The sequence below is a fragment of the Lissotriton vulgaris genome, chromosome 11 (genome assembly GCF_964263255.1).
Source record: "Lissotriton vulgaris chromosome 11, aLisVul1.2, whole genome shotgun sequence".
Lineage (NCBI taxonomy): Eukaryota > Metazoa > Chordata > Amphibia > Caudata > Salamandridae > Lissotriton > Lissotriton vulgaris.
The window spans coordinates 769,250,254-769,275,235 of NC_141699.1; the positions used below are offsets into that span (position 1 = coordinate 769,250,254).

At 44.6% G+C, this 24,982-nt stretch overlaps 1 protein-coding gene across 4 annotated transcripts in view; it reads left to right on the plus strand.

The window, feature by feature from the left end:
• The window catches only part of RHBDD1 (rhomboid domain containing 1), a 420,273-nt gene that overhangs the window by 172,022 nt on the left and 223,269 nt on the right, over positions 1 to 24,982 (plus strand). For all 4 annotated transcript variants that reach the window (XR_015300952.1, XM_086943885.1, XM_086943884.1 and 1 more), the window contains exon 4: positions 9,614 to 9,702. Coding sequence is in view for 3 of the 4 variants with exons in the window: in XM_086943885.1 (XP_086800011.1) it covers positions 9,614 to 9,702 (89 nt within the window). In the remaining variant the exon portion in view is untranslated. The remainder of the gene's footprint in view (positions 1 to 9,613; positions 9,703 to 24,982) is intronic.

Sequence of the window (24,982 nt, forward strand, 5' to 3'; positions counted from 1 at the left end):
CCTAATGCAGGGAGTCAACATCACTATGCCATTAATCTCTGAGTTAATTGCACGCTCCTTCCAATTGGGAGAATTTCCCTATGAATGGAAGCAAACAATAGTACTCCCATTAAAAAAAAAGCCAACAATAGATCACTGTGTGTTAGAAAATCTATGCCTCATCTCTTTACTACCCTTCTTTGCAAAAATTGCAGAGAAAGTAATGAATAAACAGTTAACTAATCATATAAAAAAATGACCTATTTCACCCCTCGCAATCCGGTGTCAGAGCCTCAAATTCAAATGAATCAGTGCTGCTCTTGGCCACCGAAACACTGAGACAATACACGGATGAAGGACAGACGGTTGCACTGATCTGTTGGATCTAAGTGCGGTTTTTGACACCGTCTCCCATGGCCTCCTCCTCCAAAGATTAGAGACTTGCGGTGTGAGGGGCTTGGCGCTGCGCTGGATGACATCCTTCCTCTCTTCGCGGTGTTTCCAAGAAGCACAACACTTGCATACTTCCAAGAGTATTCCCCTGTCACAGGGAGTCCCACCGGCTCAATCTTGAGCCCCACGTTATTCAATTTATATGTGGGACCGCTTGCAAGCTAGTGGAAGGTCATAACATGACCATTGTATCACATGATGACGATACGCAGCTAATCGTCACACTGTCTCAAAATCCGGAACGGACAGCCCATCAATTTTCCCATTGTTTGATGGAGGAGCAGCATGGATGTCCAACCATTGCTTGAAGCTCAATGGAGAAAAAAACAGAGGTGATGATCGTGGGAAAGGCCCCATCCATTTGGAGATCTGCTTGGTGGCCTGAGACGCTAGGATAACTACCAACCCCAAATGCTACAGTAAAAACCTTGGAGTGTGGTTCAACTCCAAATTGACATTTGACAGTCAAATCCGGAAAGTGACAGGGAAGTGCTTTGGGACCCTTAAAGTCCTGAGGAAAATCTTTGATCTATTACCTGTCAATGCAACGAAAACAATAGTACATGCCTTAGTCACCTCCCAGATGAACTATGGCAATATCCTACATCTGGGTACATCCAAAAAAGGGCTGAAAAAACTACAATCAATACAAAATATGGCAGCCCACCTAGTGATGAACCTCCCAAAAAGAACATCCACAACGAAAGCTCTGGCAAGCCTGCATTGGCTATCCGTGGAGAAGAGAATACTGTTTAAAGTAATGTGCTACTGCCACCAAATCCTGTCAAAAAAGGTCCACGATATCTCCAATCACTGATAACAGCCTATGCACCAAGCCGGAACCTTAGATCCAAAGGCAGGGCATTGGTAACTGTACAGAGGATACAGAAAGCAAGGATGGGTGCATGCTCTTTCAGATACCTGGCAGCTAAGCACTGGAATTTATTGCATGCGGACATAAGAGCTGAACCCTATGAAACCACCTTGCGCAAAAATGTAAAGACATGGCTTTTTCCCACTATCAAACCTGAGCAGATCCACTGCAACTACTGTCACATGCCTCTAGATCTGAGTAGGTTTATCTATACTGCCTAACTGAGAGTCTGCTTCTAACGCGGAGACACACCAGTGGTGTAACCATGCGCTTTATAAATGGATAAATAAATATTTGTCTGTTTGAAATCATGAATCGGAGGAGATAACCTTTGACTATTGGGGTCAGCTTGCTTAACCTGTTCAAACTGCTGCTTCCCAGTTCAGCTTTTGCTGTGTTGCAGTGGCACTTTGGACTAAAGTTCGTCTATCTACATACCTTGCCTGATTGGTCTTCCAACTATCTTTTATTGGGATGTCTTGAGTGCCTAATTGCTATGGTGTTTGTTGTGTAGAATGTAATTAGCTGCTGTTAGGCTTGGCATCTTTTGTCGTGGTTTCCCTATCCTTTTTGCATCTGACCTCCTGTTTTTGACTGGGTGCTGCATTTCGTTTTTGCTGGTGTTAGGACTCTGGGCACTTTACCACTGCTGTCTAGTGCTAACATGCAGGTGCTCTGTGTCTAAAAGGTCATGATAATTTGTTTCTGCATTATTGGCATATGTGATTTGCGAGTAAGTCCCTAGTACACTGCACTGTGTGTGCCCAGGGCTTGTAAATCAAATGCTGCTATTTGGACTGCAGCACTGATTGTGCCACCCACATGAGTAGCTCTGCAAACACGTCTCAGACCTGCGATTGCAGGGTCTGTGTGTGCAGATTTAAACTGCCGTTTCGACCTGGAAAGTGCATCCCATTGCCAGTCCCAAATCTTTCCTTTTATTATGTAAAAGGCACCTCCAGGGTAGGCCCAAAGTAGCCCCATGGGAAGGGTGCAGTGAATTAAAAAGTTAGGACATGTACTGTTGTGTTTACATGTCCTGGTGGTGAAATACTGCTAATTTAGTTTTTCAATACAGCAAGACCTATCTCTCCCATAGGTTAGCAATGGAGCTGCCTTGAAGCATCTTACAAGTGTTTCTGCCAGTTACAATAGGAAATCTTCTGCGGGTTCACATTCTCCTCATTTTGTTGATCTAATTTTTTTCTTCAAATCCCTCTTTTTGTGAGTATTGAAATGATATTGGATTTTCTCACTTTTTATGCCTTGGGGTGAAACACTTTTCCTGATAACTGATGCAGGAGACTTCACTTTTCACTTCAGTGAACATCAAGACAATTTCTGCCTTCAATCTATGAGAACAGATGTACCCAAAATGACTCGAAGAATTATGGTAGCATGCATGGAAGGAAAAAAGTGTTAATGTCTATAGACTGTTCCTTTCGGCTGCAACAGATCCTCAATGGATAAATACAATTTTTGCTTAGATCCACTGTTGGCCTCAATAAATTTTAAGCCACAGTTGTTATTGGCCCACTCTGCCCGTTTTATAGCCTAGTTCTCCGCCCTTCCTCCCCCTCCTTATCCTTACCTCAGTCTGTACAGAGTAACCCTGGGCGGAGTTCCGAAAACTCCGCTTTGCGAAGGAGGCTTTTTTTCCTCGCTCGCGATCACCAACGTCAAGTTGGCGAGCTCGAGTGAGGAAAATGCACCTCCCGGCAAGATTTTTCTTAATTCTAGATTGCCAACATCAAGTTGGCGACCGAATCACCTGGCCATTTATAATCTTGATGTCATCATGCCTCCTTTGGTTTACATAGACCACACAAAGCCTTCAGATAATCATCCAGCCTTTCTGCCATATACATTTGCTGTTCCCACAAACAGAAGTTTACAATATGCCCATAGCTCATTTTTTGTGTCATGCAGCTTAGAATGCTATTCAATTGAAGCGCCTTCTTCCTAATGTGATATTCAAGCTAGCGGGACCATGACATCTTTGGCTTTACACCCTGTGTGAGTTGATCATAAAAGCAGCCTTGTGGCACCATATCGAATGCTTGGTTTAGGCAAATCATGCTAAAACATCTTTTGCTGAGTATTTTCTCCTTTTGCTAAAGCTGGTAACCACCACCGGTTGTTATGAGTACAGTAAGCTTCCTAGTTCTGTGGAGTAAAAGTGGTTGAGTATCAGGAGAAGATACAATAACTCACATTTGTATTAATAATCCTCTTCCTCTAAATACCAGTATTCCTATGCCCTCGCTGTGGTCTGTATAAGTATATTGTATAGTCATATATTTATTTATTTATTTATATCATTTGTAAAGCGCCTGAATCACCCCAGATGGGGTATCTCCGCGCTGAGGACGTATAAAGGTGAGACACTTAGTGTTTAGAAAAGTAAGGTTTTGAGATTTTTCCTAAAGCTTAGGTAGTTAGTGCAGAGGCGGATGTCCAGGGGTAGTTGGTTCCAGAGTTGGGGGGCTGGGTAAGAGAACGATTTGCCTCCCAATCTGGTTTGCTTGATGCGAGGGATGACAAGAAGGCCTTTACTGTGGTGTACCTCAAGGTTCATCCCTAAGTCCGACACTATTTAACATCTATGTGTCGGACCTCGCTAAAACCATCAAAGTGCACGGGATGAACCTTACCTCATATGCGGACTACACCCAGTTGATTCTAACCGTCAGAAATGATGGGGAAACTGTAGCGGAGAGTTTTAAAGCAGGTATGCTGGCCATCGGACAATGGATGTCAGCAAACAGTTTAAAACTGAACTCCGAAAAAACCGAGGTGGTAACATTTGGTCATCTTAGTCCTAATTGGTCCTCTGTATGGTGGCCATCATCCTTTGGAGCTTTGCCTAAACCAACCCCGAAGGTGAGAAACCTAGGCGTCATTTTTGACGACAACTTGAATTTCATGGCTCATGCTAACCAGACGGCCTCTACGGCGTTTTACAAACTACGGCTGGTAAAAAAGATCCTCTCATTTCTCCCAAAAAGTGTAGGCAAGACACTAGTTAGCGCTCTAGTCCTGTCTGCATTAGATTACTGCAACGGCTTGCTAGCCAATGCTCAAATCAGGGTCATCAAGAAAATGCAGACAGTACAGAACGCAGCGGCTAGACTTCTCTCGGGAATCCCTAGATTTAAACCTATAGCTGATACCTTGAGAAGCTATCATTGGCTCCCTATCAGGAACAGCATTAAATTCAAGACCTTGTGCATAGTATATAAATCATTGCACCAACAAGCCCCTCAATTCCTGAGAGACCACCTCATTCTATACAATCCTCCCCGGCCTCTCCGTTCAGCCGAACTGAATGATCTGGTGGTACCTCGTACTAAACTGGTCACCTGGGGAGACAGACGTTTTCTGGTTGCTGCCCCGAAATTATGGAATACGCTCCCCCAATCCATTAGATCTAGCCCAAATCTCCTGTCATTCAGAAAGCAGCTGAAAACCTGGTTGTTTAACCTCTAAGAGCAAGAAGCCGAGCATAGGAGAGTTCACAATAGTACAGCGCCGAGACGCCTGCGGGCATTTGTTCGCGCTCTATTAAATGTCAAAAATAAATAAATAAATAAATGAAGTCGGGAAAAGCCCGCGGGATTCGGGTGCAGGCTTAAAGCACACGCATGCACAAATGCAAAGTCAATGGTGCGTAAAAGTTACACAAATAGAGTTTAAGGATACTTCCGCTGAACCTAGAAGGACAAAACTTTAGACACAGACCCTAGAGGTGTGTACCAGTGTGGGAACACCGGCGTTGCTGAGTTACCTCACCCACAGGAAGCGGGTGCATAGGGTCGAAGTGGCGTCGGGTTTCGTCACGCAGGTTGTTGGTGCTTGAAGGTGAAGATGCTGCAGGCGATGTGAAGGAGAAGTGTCCGGTGTGATCCAAGGGTGGATCGGAGTCGTAAAGTACCTGAAAGCAGATGGGACAGAGTCTGGGTCACTCAGCAGTGACCAGGGTGGAACCAGGACGGAACGAGGCAATGTCGGGCGCAATCAGGTGGTTGTCAAGGAGCTTCTCTCCGCTGCCACGTGGGCTCTGGGACATCTGTGACGTCCAGGAGCGGATCACGAGCTGTCCCACGAAGGCTCCCACCGTCGGCGCTGTCGGCTTCAAGATCGGAGCAAACACTTGGCAAGAGCAATCCACGCAGGACTGGAAGATTGCTTCTCACTCGGACCAGGAGGGTCAGAGCGGGTGCTCCTTTTCAGAGGAGCGGGTGCAAGTCTGGAGCAACCAGAATCACAAGTTGTATTTCAAGTTTCGTCGGCACAGGGGCCACAAGCCAGCTGGCAAGTGACCGGGCCAACGCGTTGAGCCAAAGGAAGCAGAAGGGCCCCACGCAGCACTCGTCGAGTGTAGAGGCGTGAGCTTCGGTGCAAAAGTGGCTCAGGGCTGGGGCTTCTCAAACCCCGGTGTACAGCTTCGAGGGTCACTCGTGGGCTGCACGGTCAGCATCTCGTGGTCTTTTCAAGATGGCGTGCCCCACGCTTCCGGTCGCCTCCACGGGTCTCAGCTCTGGAGGGACTGTGGATCGGGCTGTTAGAAGGCAGGCAAGCTTGATCTCGTCGATCTCTGTCGCTCGAGTTCCGGCGGGAACTGCAACAAAGCCGACGTCGAGGCGCTGGATGGTGCCTGTTTGCACAGGGTGGTCACTCCTTGACCACAAGGGAGATTCTTCAGTCTTCTACGTCGAGTAGGATGTCGAAGGGTCCTGAGTTTCGTTTCAAATGTTTCATCAGGATAATCTGAGTGCGTGGGCACAGCTCCCATTCTTATACCAATCTAGAGGGCTGGATTACCTGCTAGGTCCCCTCCTATGGGTGGGACCCAGGAAGGGGGTGGATACACCCCTTTCCCTTTGATCCAGGCCGCGCTGGGACTGGGGCTGGTGTGCCCCAGAACCGGTTTGGCCGGATTAAGTTCAAAGTGCTGACTCTGGCTCAGGTCTTAGCTGCCCTAGACCCAGGAGACTGGATGGTAGCGTTGGACTTGCAGGGCGCGTATTTCCACATCCCCGTCCTGCCGGCCCACCGGCGTTACCTGCGGTTCACGGTAGGCCACGAGCATTTTCAGTTTACTGTGCTCCCCTTCGGCCTTACCAGCGCCCCACGGGTGTTCACGAAGGTGATGGCGGTGGTCGCAGCTCATCTGCGCAGGTTAGGGGTGTCAGTCTTTCCCTACTTAGACGACTGTTTGTTGAAGGCAGGCTCGCCCCAGACAGTCGTAAGCCACCTCCAGACTACGGCGGATCTCCTGCACCAGCTGGGATTTTCCATCAATGTGCCGAAGTCACACCTGTGCCCCTCTCAAAAGCTCCTTTTCATCGGAGCGGTTCTCGACTCGGCACAGTTTCGGGTTTACCCGCCCGAACAGCGGGTTCGGGATATACAGGCTCTGATTCCGATCTTCCGGCCTTTATCCCGAGTTTCGGTTAGGTTGACGCTGCGGCTTCTGGGGCTGATGGCCTCCTGCATCCTTCTGGTGCATCACGCACGGTGGCGGATGCGGGCTCTGCAGTGGGACCTGAAGTTTCAGTGGGCCCAGCATCAGGGCAACCTGTCCGACCATGTCCTGATCTCGGAGGGCTCTGCGAGACAGCTGCAGTGGTGGCTCACGGACCGCGAATGGGTTAACGGCAGATCCCTCTCCTTTCCCCAACCGAAGCACGTAGTTGTGACGGACGCGTCCCTCCAGGGCTGGGGAGGCCACTTGGGAGAGGCGGAGATCAGAGGCCTCTGGTGTCCGGCGGAGTCCCGGCTCCATATCAACCTGTTGGAGCTGCGGGCGATTCCTCTAGCACTGAAGGCATTCCTCCCGTCTGTCCGAGGGAGTGTAATGCAAGTGTTCACAGACAACACCACCGTCATGTGGTACTGCAACCAAACAGGGCGGGGTGGGGTCGTGGACCCTCTGCCAGGAGGCTCTGCGCCTCTGGCAATGGCTGGAACATCAGGGCGTGACTCTGATGGTTCAACACCTGGCAGGTTCTCTGAACGCCAGGGCGGACGAACTCAGCCGACGGTGCTCGATGGATCACGAATGGCGTCTGAACTCGGACTTGGTGCAAGGCCTCTTTCAGCAGTGGGGAGAGCCTTGGTTAGATCTATTCGCCACCGAAGAGAACGCGCAGGGTCATCAGTTCTGCGCGTTGGAATAGGGAGGGGCTGAGACAGAAGCCCTGTGGTACCCCTTTGGTTACTGAGGTGGTCTTGGATTTGAAGGGTCCGAGGTTCACCATTTGGGTTCTGCCTTTAAGGAAGTCCCTCATCCAGTCTAATGCTGTATCCTGAAGGCCTATAGAATGCATTCTTTCCAGCAGAATCTGGTGTGAAATGGTGTTGAATGCTGCGGACATGTCAAGCTGTATGAGACTTACTGCTCGGCCGGCGTCCGCCTGCATTCGGATGTCATCTATTACATTAACCAGGGCCAATTCAGTGCTGTACCTGGGACGGAATCCTGACTGTGAATGATCAAGACAGTTGGAGGATTCAATAAATGCAGATAGATGTGTGTTAATATGTTTTTCCAACAATTTACTGTGTAGGGGAAGGAATGAAATAGGTCAGTAGTTAGTTATTTTATTGGGAGGCATTTTGGAGTTTTTTCTGATGGACATGATCTGGGCAGCTTTCCATTCTTTGGGAAGTTTACCTTCTTTAATTGAGCTATTAAGAATGTAGCAAAGAGGTGCGGCCAGTTCTGCTACAGGTTTTTTTGGCAGTTTTAGCTGGATTTAGGACTTTGGGAGAGCCCGATTTTGCCGATTTTAATAAGGATTCTGTATCATGGAGGGTGAGCAGAGGGAATTATTTTACAGTGAGGAGTCTGGGTGGGGCAGGGGCGGAATCAGCAATTAGGTTGTTACTGGTGTTATAATTGGAGGTAGTTATCTTGTTGTAAATGTCATCAATTTTTTTGTGAAAGGTGGTCGGCTATGTTGTCGCATAGTAATTGGGTTGGCTCTTCACTTGGGCTGCAGGCTTTGGGATTTATGAGGGTATTGAGGATTTGAAAGAGAGTTTTAGATGTGCTATCCGTTTGCTCAAGTTGGGTAGCTATGTGGTTTTTCTGAGCTGTTTTTAAGTCTTTGTGGTATAAATCTAAGGCCGATTTATACTTTCCCATGTCAAGGGGATCTTTAGTTCGGCGCCATTGGTGTTCGAGCTTTTTACATTGGCTTTTTTCTGATCGAAGATCAGACGAATACCAAGGGGTCTGGATGCGGTTAGGGGCCACAGAAGAATTTTTCAAGGAGATCAGAGCGTCTATGGTGGATTTGATTATGTCCTGGAAGACCATCAGGCATTTATCAACCGTGTCCAAGGCCGACTGACCGGGAGGGATCGATGCTTCACGAAAAAGAGTGGGTGTTAATTTGTGCCACTGTCTGTAGGTGCGAGTTACTGGGATTCTCTTAGCTACGTGTTCGGGGGGGCCTACAAGGTCAAATTCGATTATGGAATGGTCTGACCATGTCAATGGGTTAGTTGATGTGTAAAGTGATCTAAAGAAAACCGATCTAAAGAAAACTTCTGGCCTAATGTGAGGCAAGGCCTTGCCAAGGATGTGTCTATGCATGCACCAGGTCATGTTTAGTATGCACTAGTAGCACTGGTGGAGAGTGGATGTAGTACTAAGAATATAAGAATCAATAACACAGGTAAGATACATAAAAAGGAGCATTTCTAAATAATTTTGGATGAGGAATTTATTAAAGTGTTACATTTTACGGCTGCATTTACCAGCACTGGTCCATTAAAATCAAAGTCGGCCTAAACCTATATCAAGAAGCCTTAAAAGAGCTTTGTTATATGCCAAATTATTTTGGGGTATTTTATCTGAGAAGCTTACTTTCCACCCATCTTGTTACTTAGGTATTTTGTCTGACATTTTCAAAAAACTAGAGCTGAAAGTTTTTCCAAGAACTAGAACATGCTCAATTCAAGCATAGTGTAAGCAGAAAATAGCTTGATTACACATAATAATAGTTATTTGTGTGTTATTAATGTTGTTGCTATTATTAGTGGACGTAGTATAAGTATTATTCTTTTTGTTAAACCACTGCAAACCACACTCTAGTAGTCTCATAGGACTTTGGGTCAGGTGCATATATAAGGGGCAATGAATAAAACACCTTTCAGATAATCACTTAACAGCAGCCGAGCTCTCTGTCCATGCATGTTGATAAGAAAATGGTAAAGACTTAGGGAAGCTTCATTAGAAATGTATATAATCAGCAATTATACAAGCTATCTCATACAGTTCTCTGTTCCTCCTAGGACCTCTTTTATTGGGCACCTGTCAGGCATTCTTGTTGGACTGCTTTATACTCAAGGACCTTTAAAGAAGATCATGGAGACAGTTGGAGGTACCCAGCAAATTTAATTACCATACCAGTTGCATACAATGTTGCATTTATGTTTGAAAGTCTAATTTGATGAGTTATAGCATCTCTGTGACGCTTTTGCTTTTCTTCTGCTGATTTTGCTTCTCTTCAGCACACTAGCCCTGTGATTTTCATGAAGTGTTTAACAGCCTTGATCGCTGTGCACTCCCAGCACTTTTATGGATATCTGACGCCCCTCGTGAACTTGATTGCTTCACAGTTGATCCTTCATGGACTCCGCAGTGATGCTGTGCTGATCGTTGGTCCTCCTCCTCCTCCTAGCACTCAGCGGTCTCCATTCAGTGGTTACTGGTGCTGCTCATAACTTTTCCCCAGCACCTTCTCCCTGAGCTGGTGTTAACAAGTCTACTAGCACATCATTTGCTTTAGACAACCCTCTACACCAGCAATGTCTTGTCTGTACTGGCGACACTGATCCTCTTCTCAATCCTGGTCTCTAGTCACCAGCGGTGTACTGCTTCCTTAACTGGCTTGCTCAGTTGATCGGGTTCTAGTGAGGTCCAAACATTATTACACATTCCCTTTTTATATCTCTTTCCTCATTCACCTGTGTCTTCATTGCCTCAGTTTCAATATCAGTTTCTCCTCCTGGCTGTTGATAAGATGAGCGGTACATGGATATTAATTTATTGGGAATTTAATATTGATGAACAGGGCACAAGTTGGAGATAGCAGCTGCCTACATCTAATAGAAGCCAGTTATCCAGGCATTATGTTGCATAACAGAGAATCAGAGCCCACCCAGCGCTCCTGAGGAAATCTAGTGTCAGTCTTGCTGCCCTTGTTTGGGCTGGGAGACAATCACTAGGAGTTGGTGGCCCTGTGGCTAACAGGCTTCCAGATTAAAGGTTGTCACTGGTGAAATCAGCAAAGGCTCCGCTGATGGAAATCCTGGATTTCCCTCATCTCTAAATGAGTTGAGGGAACCACAAGATAGGGGAGCGGGTGAACTTCAAATTTATGATGGTTCAATCACAAGTTCTAAATAACCCCCTTAGTGTTCATCATGGTAAAGCGTATACATGATAAATGTGATAACTTGTGACAAAGAAGATAGAAATACCAAAGTATTGTTATCACTAGCAGCATGAACTGTTTTTCTATTAATTTGTCATATTTACCATTTTGTGTTATCCATAACCTCGAGGGGGTCCCACTCTTGACAGATTTTTATCGATGCCAAGCCTATGAGATTTCAAGAAGAGCTTTCTTCCTTCACATCAATGATGTCACCATCTATCTCGATAAAGGAGTGCCGTGCAGTTTCCTAGGATCTCATTTCAGATAATTGACTATTGTAACACAGTGTACCACGGTTGTGATGGTAGTTGATTTATTTTTAAAAATTCAGCGTTTTATTGCTTTGTGTTGATTACCTTCGTTGTTGACATAGGCACATGTGCTTCTAAAGGAGAGCTATCGATGTTACCTTTGCTGACCTCCAAACTGAATTTATATCAGAGATCTGGAGTATGGGGAGTCATTTATTGAAAATACAATGTTTTGGTACATGGATTTCTTCCTCAGCCAAATGATCAGACCGAAATGAAACATGCAACCTTTAACCAGTATCTAAGATATTTCTTTATAGAGACACCTATGTAGTTCTCTTGAAGTAATGCAGCATAGTTGTACGCTTTGGTATCTGCAGTATCTAAGATGTTTTGTTTTGGAGACACCTATGCAATTCTTTTAGAGTAATGAAGCATAGTTGTATGCTTTGGTATCTGCAGTTTGCCGTACCCAAATAATCTATCCAAGGTGTGTTTCAATGATTCAGACAGTGAGTCTTTTGCCAGGAGAAAAGGATTTGATAGCGCAAGTCAAATTGAAACCTATTTCAGATTTGGTGATGGTGGATTTGATATGGATAAAGACAAAGAAATTGCACATTCATTGGGCTCATGAGAAATTGCCACATAATTTTGTTGAGCTGTGATAATCGGGGATGGTTAAGCTAAACATCTAAAAATGCATGTTCATGTAGTGCATGTTGATTAACCTGTCATGTACATTGCAGAAAAGGGTTGAAATGTTGCCATCAGGTGAAGAACTAAACATAACTAATCAACCCCAAGAGTGAGTGCTTGAGGAATTGTATATTAGAATCAGAAAGTGGGTTTCACATTCTGACACCTTTGTGTGACAAGGGAGAAGATCACATCCAGACCGTAACTCCCTTAAGTTCTGCGGCTTTTCTCCCCAGTATTGAGTCCTTTTTAGGGCTTGCACCTAGCGATGAAGTGCAAAGCATTGCTCGCGCAGTGAGAGTCCTTTTGTCCGGGGTTCCGAAACGGACCCTGGAATTGTACATGTGAATGTTTTTTTTACTTTTGTGGCCTGCTATTGGCCTGTGCATGCGTGTTTGTTTTTAAGATAGCACACAATAGGCCAAAGGCGGGCGCATTGCTGCGCCCATGGCCTATTGGTGTCTATTACGTGCATTCCTGCCAGATGGTTTCAATTATCGTGCCCAGACACGGGCGCGATAATTGAAATCATATGGCTCGCTGTGGCGCACTGTGCTTCACGATCGCTTTACTTTTTTTTTTTTTGCAGATTTTTTTTACGCTGCAGCGTACCATGTGAACGTATTTTCAGGAGTTTCTGGCCAGTCGTTATTTATCCATAAGGAGTATATAAAATCTCGTAATTTGGAACTATACAGGGGCAGACAACGCAGAGCACAACTTTTGTAATATTTAAAACAAACTATTAACTTTAGTAGAATGAGGGTGTTAAAAACTACATTCAGTTCCTAAAAAAAATGCTGCGCCCTGACAACAAGAGTCGAAATTCCTAAAAAAAAATACACTGAGATATGTACTAAGATAGCTATTTGATTACTTGCATTTTGAGTTGTATTACACTACTCCTTACAAGAAGGCCTCCTATTATCTGCGTATTCGGCCAAGTGTCCAAGCCAATCTGTGGCCCTCTTTCTATACTTACTGCTTCTCTCGTAGTTGCTCTCTGCAGTCTGCACTAGAATCCTATTTGTTTGATAAGCGTCACAATAAGAAAGGTTGCATCATAAGATGAGGCTGCGTCACATCGGGAAAGGTTTCAATTCACAATCACAATCCGATATTAGGCACGAGTGAAATAGCGGAAGCTTGGTGTTCCGTAGCCTCACGCTGAACTATGTAGAGTGGTAGTGTCTAGATGAACTACAAAAATGACTGTATTCCTTCGCAGAACTCACCATCAGAAACATAAATTAAATGTTAAACCCGTGGCATTTCATTATACACGCCGGCATTAAATAGTAGTTGAGTAGCATTCCTCTACAGATAGTCGTCTGGACTATAGGCAGGCGTTTCATTCAGTCAGTGAACAGAGAAGGGCCAGCGATCCAATAATGTTTTTGACTATCAGCTACAAGTTAACATTATAAAACCATACAGCTAAATGGGACGGTAAAAGGCAAGCGCTTCAGGTTCGTTATTTAAAAAGTAAATAAGTTGCTGTGGGTAGCTGGATGAAGTTAATCCTGGTTAGAGTGACCACCCAAACAAATAATGATAAACAATTCCTATAATCCATAGGAGTGTACCAGCCACTTCAAGAGTCGCCAAGCAACTGAGCTGAAGTTGCATGAGCACTCTAGAAGTCTTCCACACACACAGGTTCATAGTGCTCGCGGAGAGCTGCTTGGAAGCAAGAGTGGAGGTGCCAGGGCTCTAAGAGGAGGAGCATCGCGGGGTGCGGGACTCAAAGGCTTCCCTGCCCTCGTGTCCCACTGCATTGTGGGTACCGGGTACCCCTGCTGCTCGCCGGACACCGTCAACATGGGGGCAGTCACTGACGTAAGTACTTCACAGCGGAGGCGTGCGGGGAGTAACCGAGAATGGGCGTCCCCAGCATCTTTGTCCCGCGCCTCTCAGTACTCCGTAGGCTGTGAAGCCGCAGGCTCAAGTACAAGTCGCAGACAAGGAAGAGAAAGCTTCTGGGAGCTGCTGTGTTGCCTCGCATTATCTTGAATTGCTATCTATATTTTCATTGTCGTAGTGTGTGACAAAATAATGCCAAGTAGCATGAAAATAGTAGGATATATTAATTAGCAGACCTTTCAGAAAATAATAAACGTGACACCAACTTTTAAGAAGACAGACCTTAACAAACACAACAAGCATTGGTATGGCCAGTAGGTTTCACCTATGAGAGACCTATTGGCGTTTTCAGTGTGTTTTTTTCGATTTTTTGCAGAGCAGCGCAAGCTGATGTGTAACATACCTTAACGTAAACAAAAAGGGCTGCTTTTTAGGGCTCGCGCCTAGCAATTGTATGTGAGTGTCAGTGTGTGTGTAAGCACGAGTCATCGTGAGTGCAAGGTATGGTGTGTGTGTGTGCCAGTCTGCTACGTGTGAGTCTGTCTGCCTCGGCTGGACCCTGTCTCTTCTCCGGTCTAGGCGAGGAATGCGCACTCCTCCCACATCCTCTGCCAGCCTCCTCCGGCACTCCCTCCCACTCCCTTCTCCTGCAGCCTCTTCCTCCCCAGGGACAGCGGCCCTCCCCTAAACATCCCCAGTCACCCCACAACCTCATCCAGCCTCCCCCGTCACTGCTCCCCACCACAGCCTCGCCCTCCCCTGGCCCATCCCCAGCTTGCCCCACATCCTCACCCAACCTCCCCCACATCCTCACCCAGCCTCCCCCATCACTGCTCCCCACCCCAGCCTCTCCCTGCCCAGGGACACTGGGCCTCCCCCAGCATCCCACAATCCGTCCATCACTGCTCTGCAACGCCTACCCTGGCACCCAAGGCGTAGTAGGCAGGGGTGCTGCGCCTACCCTAGCTAGTGAGCGACCTTGACGAATGTGTGACTACAGGCGCTCCTCCCCTCCCGTGAAAAAGCTCATGGGGCTATATTAAGGTATTAAAAGTACTTATTTAAGGAACCATACCTATCAGGTTATAGTATTAAGTGCATTTCATTTTTTATATGCATTTTTCTTGCTAGATTCAGTAGCAGACCACATTGTTTTTTCATAAGAGTGCTGTAGGGATTTTCTAGGGTCCTGATGAGCAGCCATGGGGATCGCTTCGAAACATGTCAACTAAGGAAGTGGTAGCTCATTGTAGCACTGTATCTCCACTCCCCACTTTTAATGATACCAGCTAGAAGGAACATTAACATATATTTATTCACATAGCCAGGTATTTTTTAACATACTCCACTATCTACACATTTTGCCCCTCCACTCTCACTCCTGCATTACGCATAGTATATTCACTACTAAGTGCTCCTGCGTCTTCGTTGGTTGTAGCACACCCCATCATGCAGCAGGGCGGGAAGAACCTGATGATAAAGCATGCCACTAAGGGTCGTTTTCGTGGGTGAGGCTTATTTTAACAAATCATTGTGCTCCCCTATACGTCAGTAGGGACACATAATTCCCAAATAGTCATAAGATATTTTGGAAGGATATCTTCATTTTGCTTTATCCAAGGTGGATTCCTTTTGGTTTCTTTATGGCTTATTGAGGAGGACGAGTCCACCTTCTATTTCCTTTACCTCTTCACCCCCTCCTTTGTTTTTTTAGTATAAATTGTTTGTAACCATACTAAATGGTTTCAAGTGCATCAAAGTTATACTAGAATCACAACATCTTCATATTTCTTATAGATGTATGCTTAATAATTTAATTTATTTCACGTTATATTAGCCCAATTTAATGTAGGCCTAACTGCATATGTGAAGTTTCTTGACTTGCTGAATCCACTACTCGTGAGAGAATTCCGCAGTATAACTAATAACGGGAAAGAGCGTTTTCTTTCCTGTGATCTCATGTACTGTAAAAGATACTTTGCTACATTTTCTGATACAATTCTGAACATTTTCCTGAGAAACTGTCCTCTTGAACTTTCCTAATGTTCTTGATAAAGGAGCATTCTTCTAACGTTTAACATGGTGGATTTCTTGTGGACTGCATCATTCATTGTACCACCTATTTCTCTAAAAGTTGTGTCTTCTTTATGTTGCCTGATTCCCATCCTGTACGAACTGACCAAGGGACTGAGTGGTCTGACCATATGAGGTCATTTCAGGAGGTGAAACCCCAGGCACTTTAGGAATATTATATTATTGAAAATAACAGATGGGCTGACTCAGAGGGCTGTTGGTGGCGGATGAGAGGCTGGGTGGCTAGTTAGCGCTCTTGATGGTGGCTTTTGGCTAATTCCTTACTTATGGACTTCTTTGCGGAACTTTCCTTGGCAGTCCTAACTTGCCCGATGTGGACTCACTTGGCTACCTTTACGAACTGATACATATGCTGTGTGCACTGTGTAGTCTCTTCCTATTTGGGAGTCTGCTTGAACTGGCATATTTCATGTCCCTTCCTGAACTTCTTGAGCTTTGATATCTTATTTTAAATGTCTTATTAGAATCTAACCAAATTGTCTTATAACCTGATGCACTTTAATGATGCATTTGTCTTACCTTAAGAGTTGATAAACTACACTAAATTTCCACTTTGACTCAGTTATCATGATTTATTTTTGTCCAAGTGAATGTGTATTCTTAAATTGGGTTTCTAATGACTAAAGGAGAACATATTAGAGAGATCTCAGAGCATCAAATCCTAATGCTATTATTTTGTATTGCTTTAACTGAGCTCCTAGTTTGTATGATATTGGCTTGGCTACTTTTCTTCTGAAGATTTGCAGTGATTATGTTTTATCTTTATAGTATTGTTTTGAGAGTAATCTGTATGAGTCAGATTTCCAGCTTATAGTTCAGTTATCCAATTCCTGGTCCTCATTGGATGACTGTTGCGTCCCTTTATATCCAACGCATCTCAGCACTAAACAAGATCCTCCGGAGGGCCTCGACAGTGGTATAAATCATTGGCAGTTAAAAGGAGTAAGAGAAAACTAACAGAGAAAGAAATGATGGGCCTACTAACACTACTACAAATCTGTTAGCATGTCGAATGGTTTCCTGTCCGATGAAGTTAGGATATAAAGGGGGATTTTTACTGAGACCCCAATTGAAATCTTGATTTAATTAGACCAAATCCAATGCTCTATGTTCAGTTGAAGGTGGCCAAGGACCAGTGTTGGGGGAGTATGACGAAGGCAATGAGAAAGTGGTGTGTGTATTAATAGGGTTGCACGTTGTGATTGCTTAAAGCTTAAGTTGCGGTAATATGGCTGTGTGAGGTTATGCGAAGTACTTAGGTTTATGTTTAAGTGATGCGCTTTGTGTAGTAAAGTTGATATTGTCATTGTGTCCGAAGTGGCCTAAGATCCCGGGATATACACCTACTGGGGGTCTCAGTATGGCATATACTGAGTAAAACTGTCTGCTGTGGTTTGAAGATGCTGTGCGTGAGACATTGTTGGCAGTACCACTAAGTGAAGGGAATTTTCTATGTGTGAGGCTAAGGAATCATGAGTATTATAATTGTTCTCAGTGCACATGGAATGGTTGTAACGATTAGAATGAGGTCGTGCTGGTCGAGATGCCACTTAGAGCATGGTAAATAGAGGTAGATTGGTGTTTACTGAATCGCTTGAGTTAGTGGAAACAGTCCTTTCTTTATAGAATGTTTCATTGATCTGGGAGGGCCTAATTTGGCTACCACATTGAATACTACATTTGTCAGTACAGTGCCCCACAGGTCTTAAGTCTCAATAAAAATATTGGCAGGGACCCCATCTGGTCGAGGGGGCTTCAATAAGCATGTCTGTTCCAAGGCTTGCACTATTTCCCCTATTTCAAAGCTTTTAAAAAGTATTGGTCTGCTCCTGTCTATTATAGTTAACAATCACAGGCTCCTTCACAATTGAAATACATATTTTGGAAATGCTTGACCCGCCCATCCTCCTCTAAATGGACATCCAGTGAGGGATCCCCCTCATCTCCTAAGAATGGGGCATTCACCACCTTCCATAAGAGCTATCTCTTCTCTCTATGGCCTACCTTAGATCTTCCATGCATCTGTTTTCAGACTTTGTAATCTAATCTGCCTTGCCTTCTTATAGGTAGTCTGTACACTCTGAATTAACAAAACATCCCTTGGCACCTCACGCAGAACTTTATGGAGTTTGGAAGAGGTTTTGGTGCACTTAGCATCAAACCATTGCTCTTGTAGGAGCTCTCTACTTCTACATAATCGTGTTAAATGCTTGTTAATCCCTTGTAGGATTTCTTCAAAGGCTATAGCTGCCATCACCAAACTAGCAGTGTCATTAAGACAGGTCATAACCTCGGGATACTTATCTGTAATTACTGTTGATAATGTAGCTGGCTTATCAACTATGTCCCATTTTGAAATATGTCAATTTTTCCTTGCTAGAACTGGTTTTTGGACTTGCTCTGCCCTCTTATTGGAGTTCATCTCCCATTTCATGTCACATATAAAAAAAGTATGGTCACTAAATTCTGTGAAAGTAACCTGCATGTTACTAAGAGTATCTATTAATCTTTCTGAACTTGTTACATAATCAATTGTGGACCCCTTCGCTAATTGGCTAAACTATATAATAAAAATAAATAAACTTGATAGGAAAGGGAAACACTCAAAAAGAATAAACTTTTGGGAAATTTGGGAAGAACACTTTCAGATAAATCACTAACTCCTATTTGGACCAGGGACAAATAAAATCCAATGATTAAGGCGATGACAATAATTCTAGGCAGAAATGATCACTGCCGAGTAGCCAAATTGGCTAGCTCCCCCACAAAAGAATGGAATTATTGAACACGATAAAGGGTGAGTGGAGAAAACTGAAGAATCATAACACCAAAAGGGATACTCCCCCAAAAAACACTCGAAAATAACGGGGCAGTGAAGGCAAAGAATAAGTTAAAGATCATCAGACTACCAAAACCTCCTTATCTATACAATCGCGAAATGAGGATGATAAAAAAAAAAATTTAAATCAATTGTGGACCCCTTCTCAGCACTTTTGAACGTTCATATGGTGGATTGCTTGAGGACTGCGTAATTGTACCATCTATTTCTCTACAATTTGTGTCTGCTTTATGTTGCCTGACACCCATCTTATAAGAACTGACCAATGGAATGAGTGGTCTGACCAGGTGAGGTAATTCCAGAAGGTGACACCCCCGGAACTTTAAGAATATAATATTGTCAGAAATAACTTACGGCTGGCTCAGAAGGCTGTTGGCTGTGAACGAGAGGCTTGCTGGCTAGTTAGCACTCTTGATGGTGACAGACAAACTGTTACTTACGGAATTTTTGGTGGAACTTTCCTTGGCAGTCCTAACTAGCCCAATGCGGAATAAACCTGGCTCCCTTTATGACTGACTCATACTCTGTGTGCGCTGAGTGGTCCCTTCCTTAGGAGACTGCTTGAACTGGCATATTTCATGTCCCTTCCTGAACCTCTTGAGCTTTGGTATTTTATTTCAAAAGTCTTATTAGAAGTTAACCAAATTGTCTTATAACCTGATGCAATTTACTGATGCATTTGTCTTACCATAAAAATTGATAAACTATGCTTACATTTCCACATCCATTCAGTTATCATTATTTATTTCTATCCAAGTGAATGTACATTCTTAATTTGGGATTATTAATGACTAAAGAAGATCATATTAGAGAGACCTAAGAGCATCAAATACTAATGCTATTATTCTGGATAGCTTTAACTGAACTCTTTGTCTTTGATATTGGCTTGCCTATGTTTCTTCAGGAGATTTGGGCTTGCAGTGATTATCTTTTATCTTTATTGCATTATTTTGAGAGTTGTCTATATGAGTCTGATGTCTAGCTTGTAGTTCAGTTATCCAATTCCTGGTCCACATTGGATGACTGTTAGGACCCTTTACATCCAACCCCTCTCTGTACTAAACAAGATCCATCGAAGGACCAAGAGAGTGGTATAAATCATTGGCGGGGGAAAAAGAGTTAGAGAAAACCAAATGAGAAAGAAATGTTGGGCCTAGTAACGCTAATACAGTATCTTATATGTAAGTCATGTACTCTGAGGTTCTTATGTAATGTATCCTTCTTTAATGGTGTCTCCCTGCACCATAAGATAAACCTCGCCTCTCCCAATTCAGGGGTCGCAGACTCCAAGAAAGCCTCCAGTGGCGCTTTCCCAGCCCAATCAGTTGGTATCAAAAAGGCAAAAAGGGTCTTACCAAGCTCTTGCAGGTACTAATTTATCTGAGGTTCTTCAACCAAGAGGGGTGTCTTGGCCTAGCCCGGGCACCTCCCCTAACACAGTAAGTAAGCAGGCCTCTTCAAGAGTCCCCCCCCCCCGCCTCCTCTCTCAGGAATCTGTGGGGAATGTAGTTGGCCTCGTGCGGTGACTACAGTTCACAGAAGGCGCGTCCCCAGCCACTGGTCAGGCAACCCTCTGATTTTTCACGCTGCCTCATGGAATTGAAAAAAGAACTCCTTAAATGACTTAACACTTGATGGGGTTTATATACTGTACCACTCTAGAAATGTGAGAATTGGCCTTATCATCCTCCTCAGTAGACACAAAGCCACTGTTTGAGAAGTTATCATTACATTAGGTGATGGGAACGATGTTGCAGGGACTGTATATATTACTAGATTCAACAGCAGCATTTCACTTAGTGTGGCTGAATGTAATTAATCATAACATTATTTTCAATTATGATCATGCAGCACATATACAATGAATGAAAACTATTATGAACCATTAGAAAACTTTCACAACATGATATCATTAGTACACCAGCGTTGAATGTTACCCTACCAGGTAGCAGGGATCTTGGGTCATAAATGGTGGTGACTGCTGATATTTACAACATTCCCATAACTTATAAAACATAGGTTTCTTTATTCAATACATTGCATATTCAGCTCCTACAAGTTGCCTTGCCCACTATGTGTGGACTTTGCCCACTATGTGGCCAGACGACAGCAAGTTGTTTTTGCTGAGCTCTGTGTGTCCTTATGAAGCCTGCCACTATATTCTTATTTTTTACAGCTTTATGCCTAAGCCAAAAACGCATGCCAGGTAATGAACAAGCCCATATCAAATCCATACTTTACAAAGGATCTCCTGTAGTGCAGTGAGCATGCTAAGACAATTAGGTCTAACAAATTCATGCTACTAGACCTCTACTTTCATCTCTTAAACTTTTTCTTTTGCTGTTTTTATGGGTAGCATTCTAGTGTCCGTGGTGAAGGGCCTGAAAGATCAGTGCATTATTGCATCCATGGCACGTATCTGTTTGTACCCTGCGGGTCACAAATTTCGAAACCAGTGTTACTTAGGAGTTACTCACGTGAGTGCCATATTTCAGTGCCAAGATACCACGTCAGCAGTACATTTCTCAGTTACTGGTACACTTTATTACTCTGAACACCCTTATTGCACATCAGCACTCGCTTTAAACCGCCCGTTTCTGCTGAACGTGCTTCTTGAAACAATGTAGCCGATCCAAGTTCCATTAGGAGTGGAGCTGTGTTTGTGCACGTTAAGTTAACAGGATACCCTAAGGCAGGGGTCCCCAAACCGGTCCCGGAGAGCCGGATCCATGCCAGATTTTTTGGATATCCCCATTGAGATACATGTAGTAATTTTAAAAATCTGGCATGGATCCGGACCTCCAGGACCGGTTTGGAGACCCCTGCCCTAAGGAGTGTGCGTGGATGGAAGATCTTGACCCGAAGGCATCCTCTGTGGTGCTCGAATAGAGCAAGAGGATTTGTGCATTGGGCAACTGAGAAACACTGGGGCAAGTCATGGGCAACAGCTACAGGGCTCTGCAGCCATCCTTGAAATGACCAACCCTGATGCCTGCCAGGAGCGGAAAGCGCAGGATCAGAAAGGACCTGCCCCTCTAAGGTCCACAAACACAATGTTTGTGAGTAATGGTATGTGAAATGGGTTGAGGTAGTAGTGGGGGCATTATATAAACAGAATATCATGTTTTCAATTTAGAACTTGCAAAGTCTTTCTTCGTTTCATGTTTTTTTCCCTTTTTCATTTTTCCACGCGTGGTTTACTTCCTCATCTTTCTACAGCCTCAGGTATCTGTCCACCCTGCGATGTAGGAGGACAGGACAAAATTGTAAGGGGGAATTATGCAATGACCATAGACCTGGTAAAGGCCAGTACATAAATGAACAGCTAGCTGGGCAGAGCTGGAGCACTTTCTACTGAAGTGACAGGAATGCAGTAATGACTGTGACTTCCACTGCCACGTGGATTCGTATGAGAGTGGCCATAACCTTTCAAGGAGAACTTTGTTGCCGAAAGGTGGTCTCCTGGGGTGAGTAGTGACGACCATGCAGAGGAATCACATATGTGTATCTGCTGCAAGCTTGAGAGCAAATTCAGGGAAAGGAACCATAGCAGAGCCTGGAGCAGGGTAAATTCCCATAGGAGCTGAACTGTTGTTTCAAGTATATAGGCTTGTTAAGTGCCCTAAGAAACCTAAACTCAAATTCTTATCAATATTGTCTATCACTGTATCACTATCTCACTCTACTTATGTTTCCACTAACCAGTAGCAGATGGTGACGTTTGAAAGTGGTGGGGCGCAAACGTTCTGAGTGCCCATTGGCGAGCATAGCCTGACCATCATACATGAGGTCGGGGTGGGTCTCCCCCTGAGGGCAAGTGGTGCATTTTCAAGCAAATTTGAGGAAGCAAGAAGGTTAATAAAGCAATTGTGAAAGTGTAGTTATAACATCAATAACAAGATTTCGTATGATAATGACTGTTACCCTGTCACTCTTTTCTGACACCTCCCAGAGATTCCACCGCACTCAAGAGGGCAACAAGGAGCCTGCAGTCTGTTCACATCCCTCTCCTAAGGATGACGTGTCCTAGTGACCTGGTCACTGCATCCTCTGATGCACTCACTCTGTGGCAGGGACCATCTCAGCTCACCACTGAGTGTAGAAAATAAAGGCGCTACTCCGCCTTCCCGAAGACAGGACTTCAAACCCTGCTGGGGGACTCGGAACAGGTGAACAGCCCAAGCAATCATGTCCATGCTTGGGATGCGCCTGGTCTGCTACCAGTTCAATGTGGGGAGCTTTATTTACATCATCTCTAGAGCGCAGTGTGCAGCCAAAGCTGTCGAAAACTACCAAGGGTTGCATTGGAATCTGGTTTGCATCAACACCCAAACATGTAAAAAAGTGGAGGTAGAGAGACAGGCGTACGCACTGATTTGCATGAAAAGAGCTGCTTCCTTCCACACAAGTAAGTTAGTGAGTTTGCAGGAGCAGGAAATTAAACAAACAAAGTTACAGTGACTATTTCGGTGTGACAAATGTAGCAGGGAGTATATCGGTTTTCCAGCTTCCATTCTGCTGTAGGGATCGGCATTTTTACATCATAGTCAGTAAAACGAAGTGTGCTCAAGCACTTAATTAGATACAGTTCCATGAAAGGACAAAATACATGTAGCACTAATAGTTTTTATTTTCTTATAGTGTATCTGGCACAAGAAGCATCAACTGTTCTCATTCAATGTTTCAAAAAATCTGGAATGAGCAAAAAAAACCAAGATGCTCCCAGGTCGCTCTGAGCATTTCGAACTTTTGGCAATGCAAACATATGTATTGTATTGTCTTGTGTTTTGTATTTGTACTTTTATGATTTTAATTAATCAAATAAAGTGGTTTTGGCTGACTGGCAATGCAAACAGAAGGAATCTGGAAGGTTAATAAAGCAATTGTGAAAGTGTAGCTATGACATCAATAAAGAGATTTCGTATGATAATGCTCGTTAAACTGTCACTCCAGCTGTTTTCTGACACCTCCCATCATGGGATCCTCTTGGCGACCCTTGCGCTGTCTGTGCCAAGATGTCCTTAAATTTGTGTACCCCTCCCCTTAACATACAGGCCATCTCTAACTGGCTCTTTTACTTCTGCCCAAATTATGCCATTTTCCCAGCATTCAATTTGCTACGTCATCCGTGGCATCAGTTTTCTTAGATCTCAATCTGATTATTTTGAAATGTAAATCATTAAAACACTTTGTTTGTGGAGTGCCTCTTATAAAAGAGAGCTGTTCAGATAGCTCAGTGGGTAAAAACGCTTGCTGGGAAAATTTATGTGCAGTCCGCAAAGCATTTCATTGCACTCTACGCCGACTTTGTTCTTGCGCTGACTTCGCCTTCATCCTCACAAGATGAATAAGAGAAGTGCTGTCCAGTTGATATTAGTATTTTACTGTCACATGGTGGTGGTGAATGCGAAGACGGCAGTGGAAAACAGCGAGGTGAATTGTATTTTCAACATCTACAAATGGACGTAGTGACGCACGAAAAGGAGGGAGAGAGAGAGAGAGAGAGACAGCCTTCTCCCATGCATGTGCTGCTCATGTGCACACACTGCCCCTGGCAACTGTACCGTCTCCAAGCCAATCCGGATGCTGCTCCTGCTGTTACTGCAGAGCCTGGCTTAGCTGGGCCAGCCAACCCCAACGCTCATTACCGAGCCCGGGGGCTGCGGCTATGCTCCGGGGCTACGACTCCAGTATGTGCAGATGAAGAGACTCCGAGCCAGCCTTTAGTGCGCATGTCAGGCTGGCCGGAGAGAGGCAGCAGTCCAACCCAACATACGCACTTGGGCGCCTGGTGCGGTGCCCTTGGTTACTAACTCTGGCAGTGTCAGTCTGTGATATCAAACTTTTGTTAAGCCTCTCCCTCTCAGGCCCGCACTGTCTCCTCCAGGAGTCAGGACCCGCTTATGCCTCGATACTGCAATTGCCCAGCCATGGCAGAATAAATGCAAAACATAATGTTTTAGTAGCCACCTCACATTTAATTGGGTTCACTGGTGCACAAACACACACGTCTGTGCCCCAGCGAGGAGACACGCACACGCATCTGTGTACCACTGAGCAGTATGGAGGGTGTTTACATTTTTTTCTTAGCCTGAGGAAAAGTACATACAGTGCCTTTCTCCTTACTTGGGCACATACACACAAAGGTGTGCGTGCCAGCGAGGATCATGGATACTATTTGGATTTTTTTTGTTCAACTGAGAATAAATCCAAACCATGCCACGCTCCCCGCAGTGGCGCGGACACAACTGTGCTCCAGTGGAGGAGCCCGGGCACTGTTTGGATTTTGTCTTAGCCTCAGAACAAAACCAAACTGCCCATGGCTCCTTCCTGATGCACAGACACACACACTCGTCCTTATCCCAGCGAGGTATCCGCAGTTTGGATTTTTTCTTAGCTTCAGAGTAAATCCAAAGAACTCCTGGCTCTTTGCTGGGGTGCAGACCACACACTTACACACACACACACACCCATC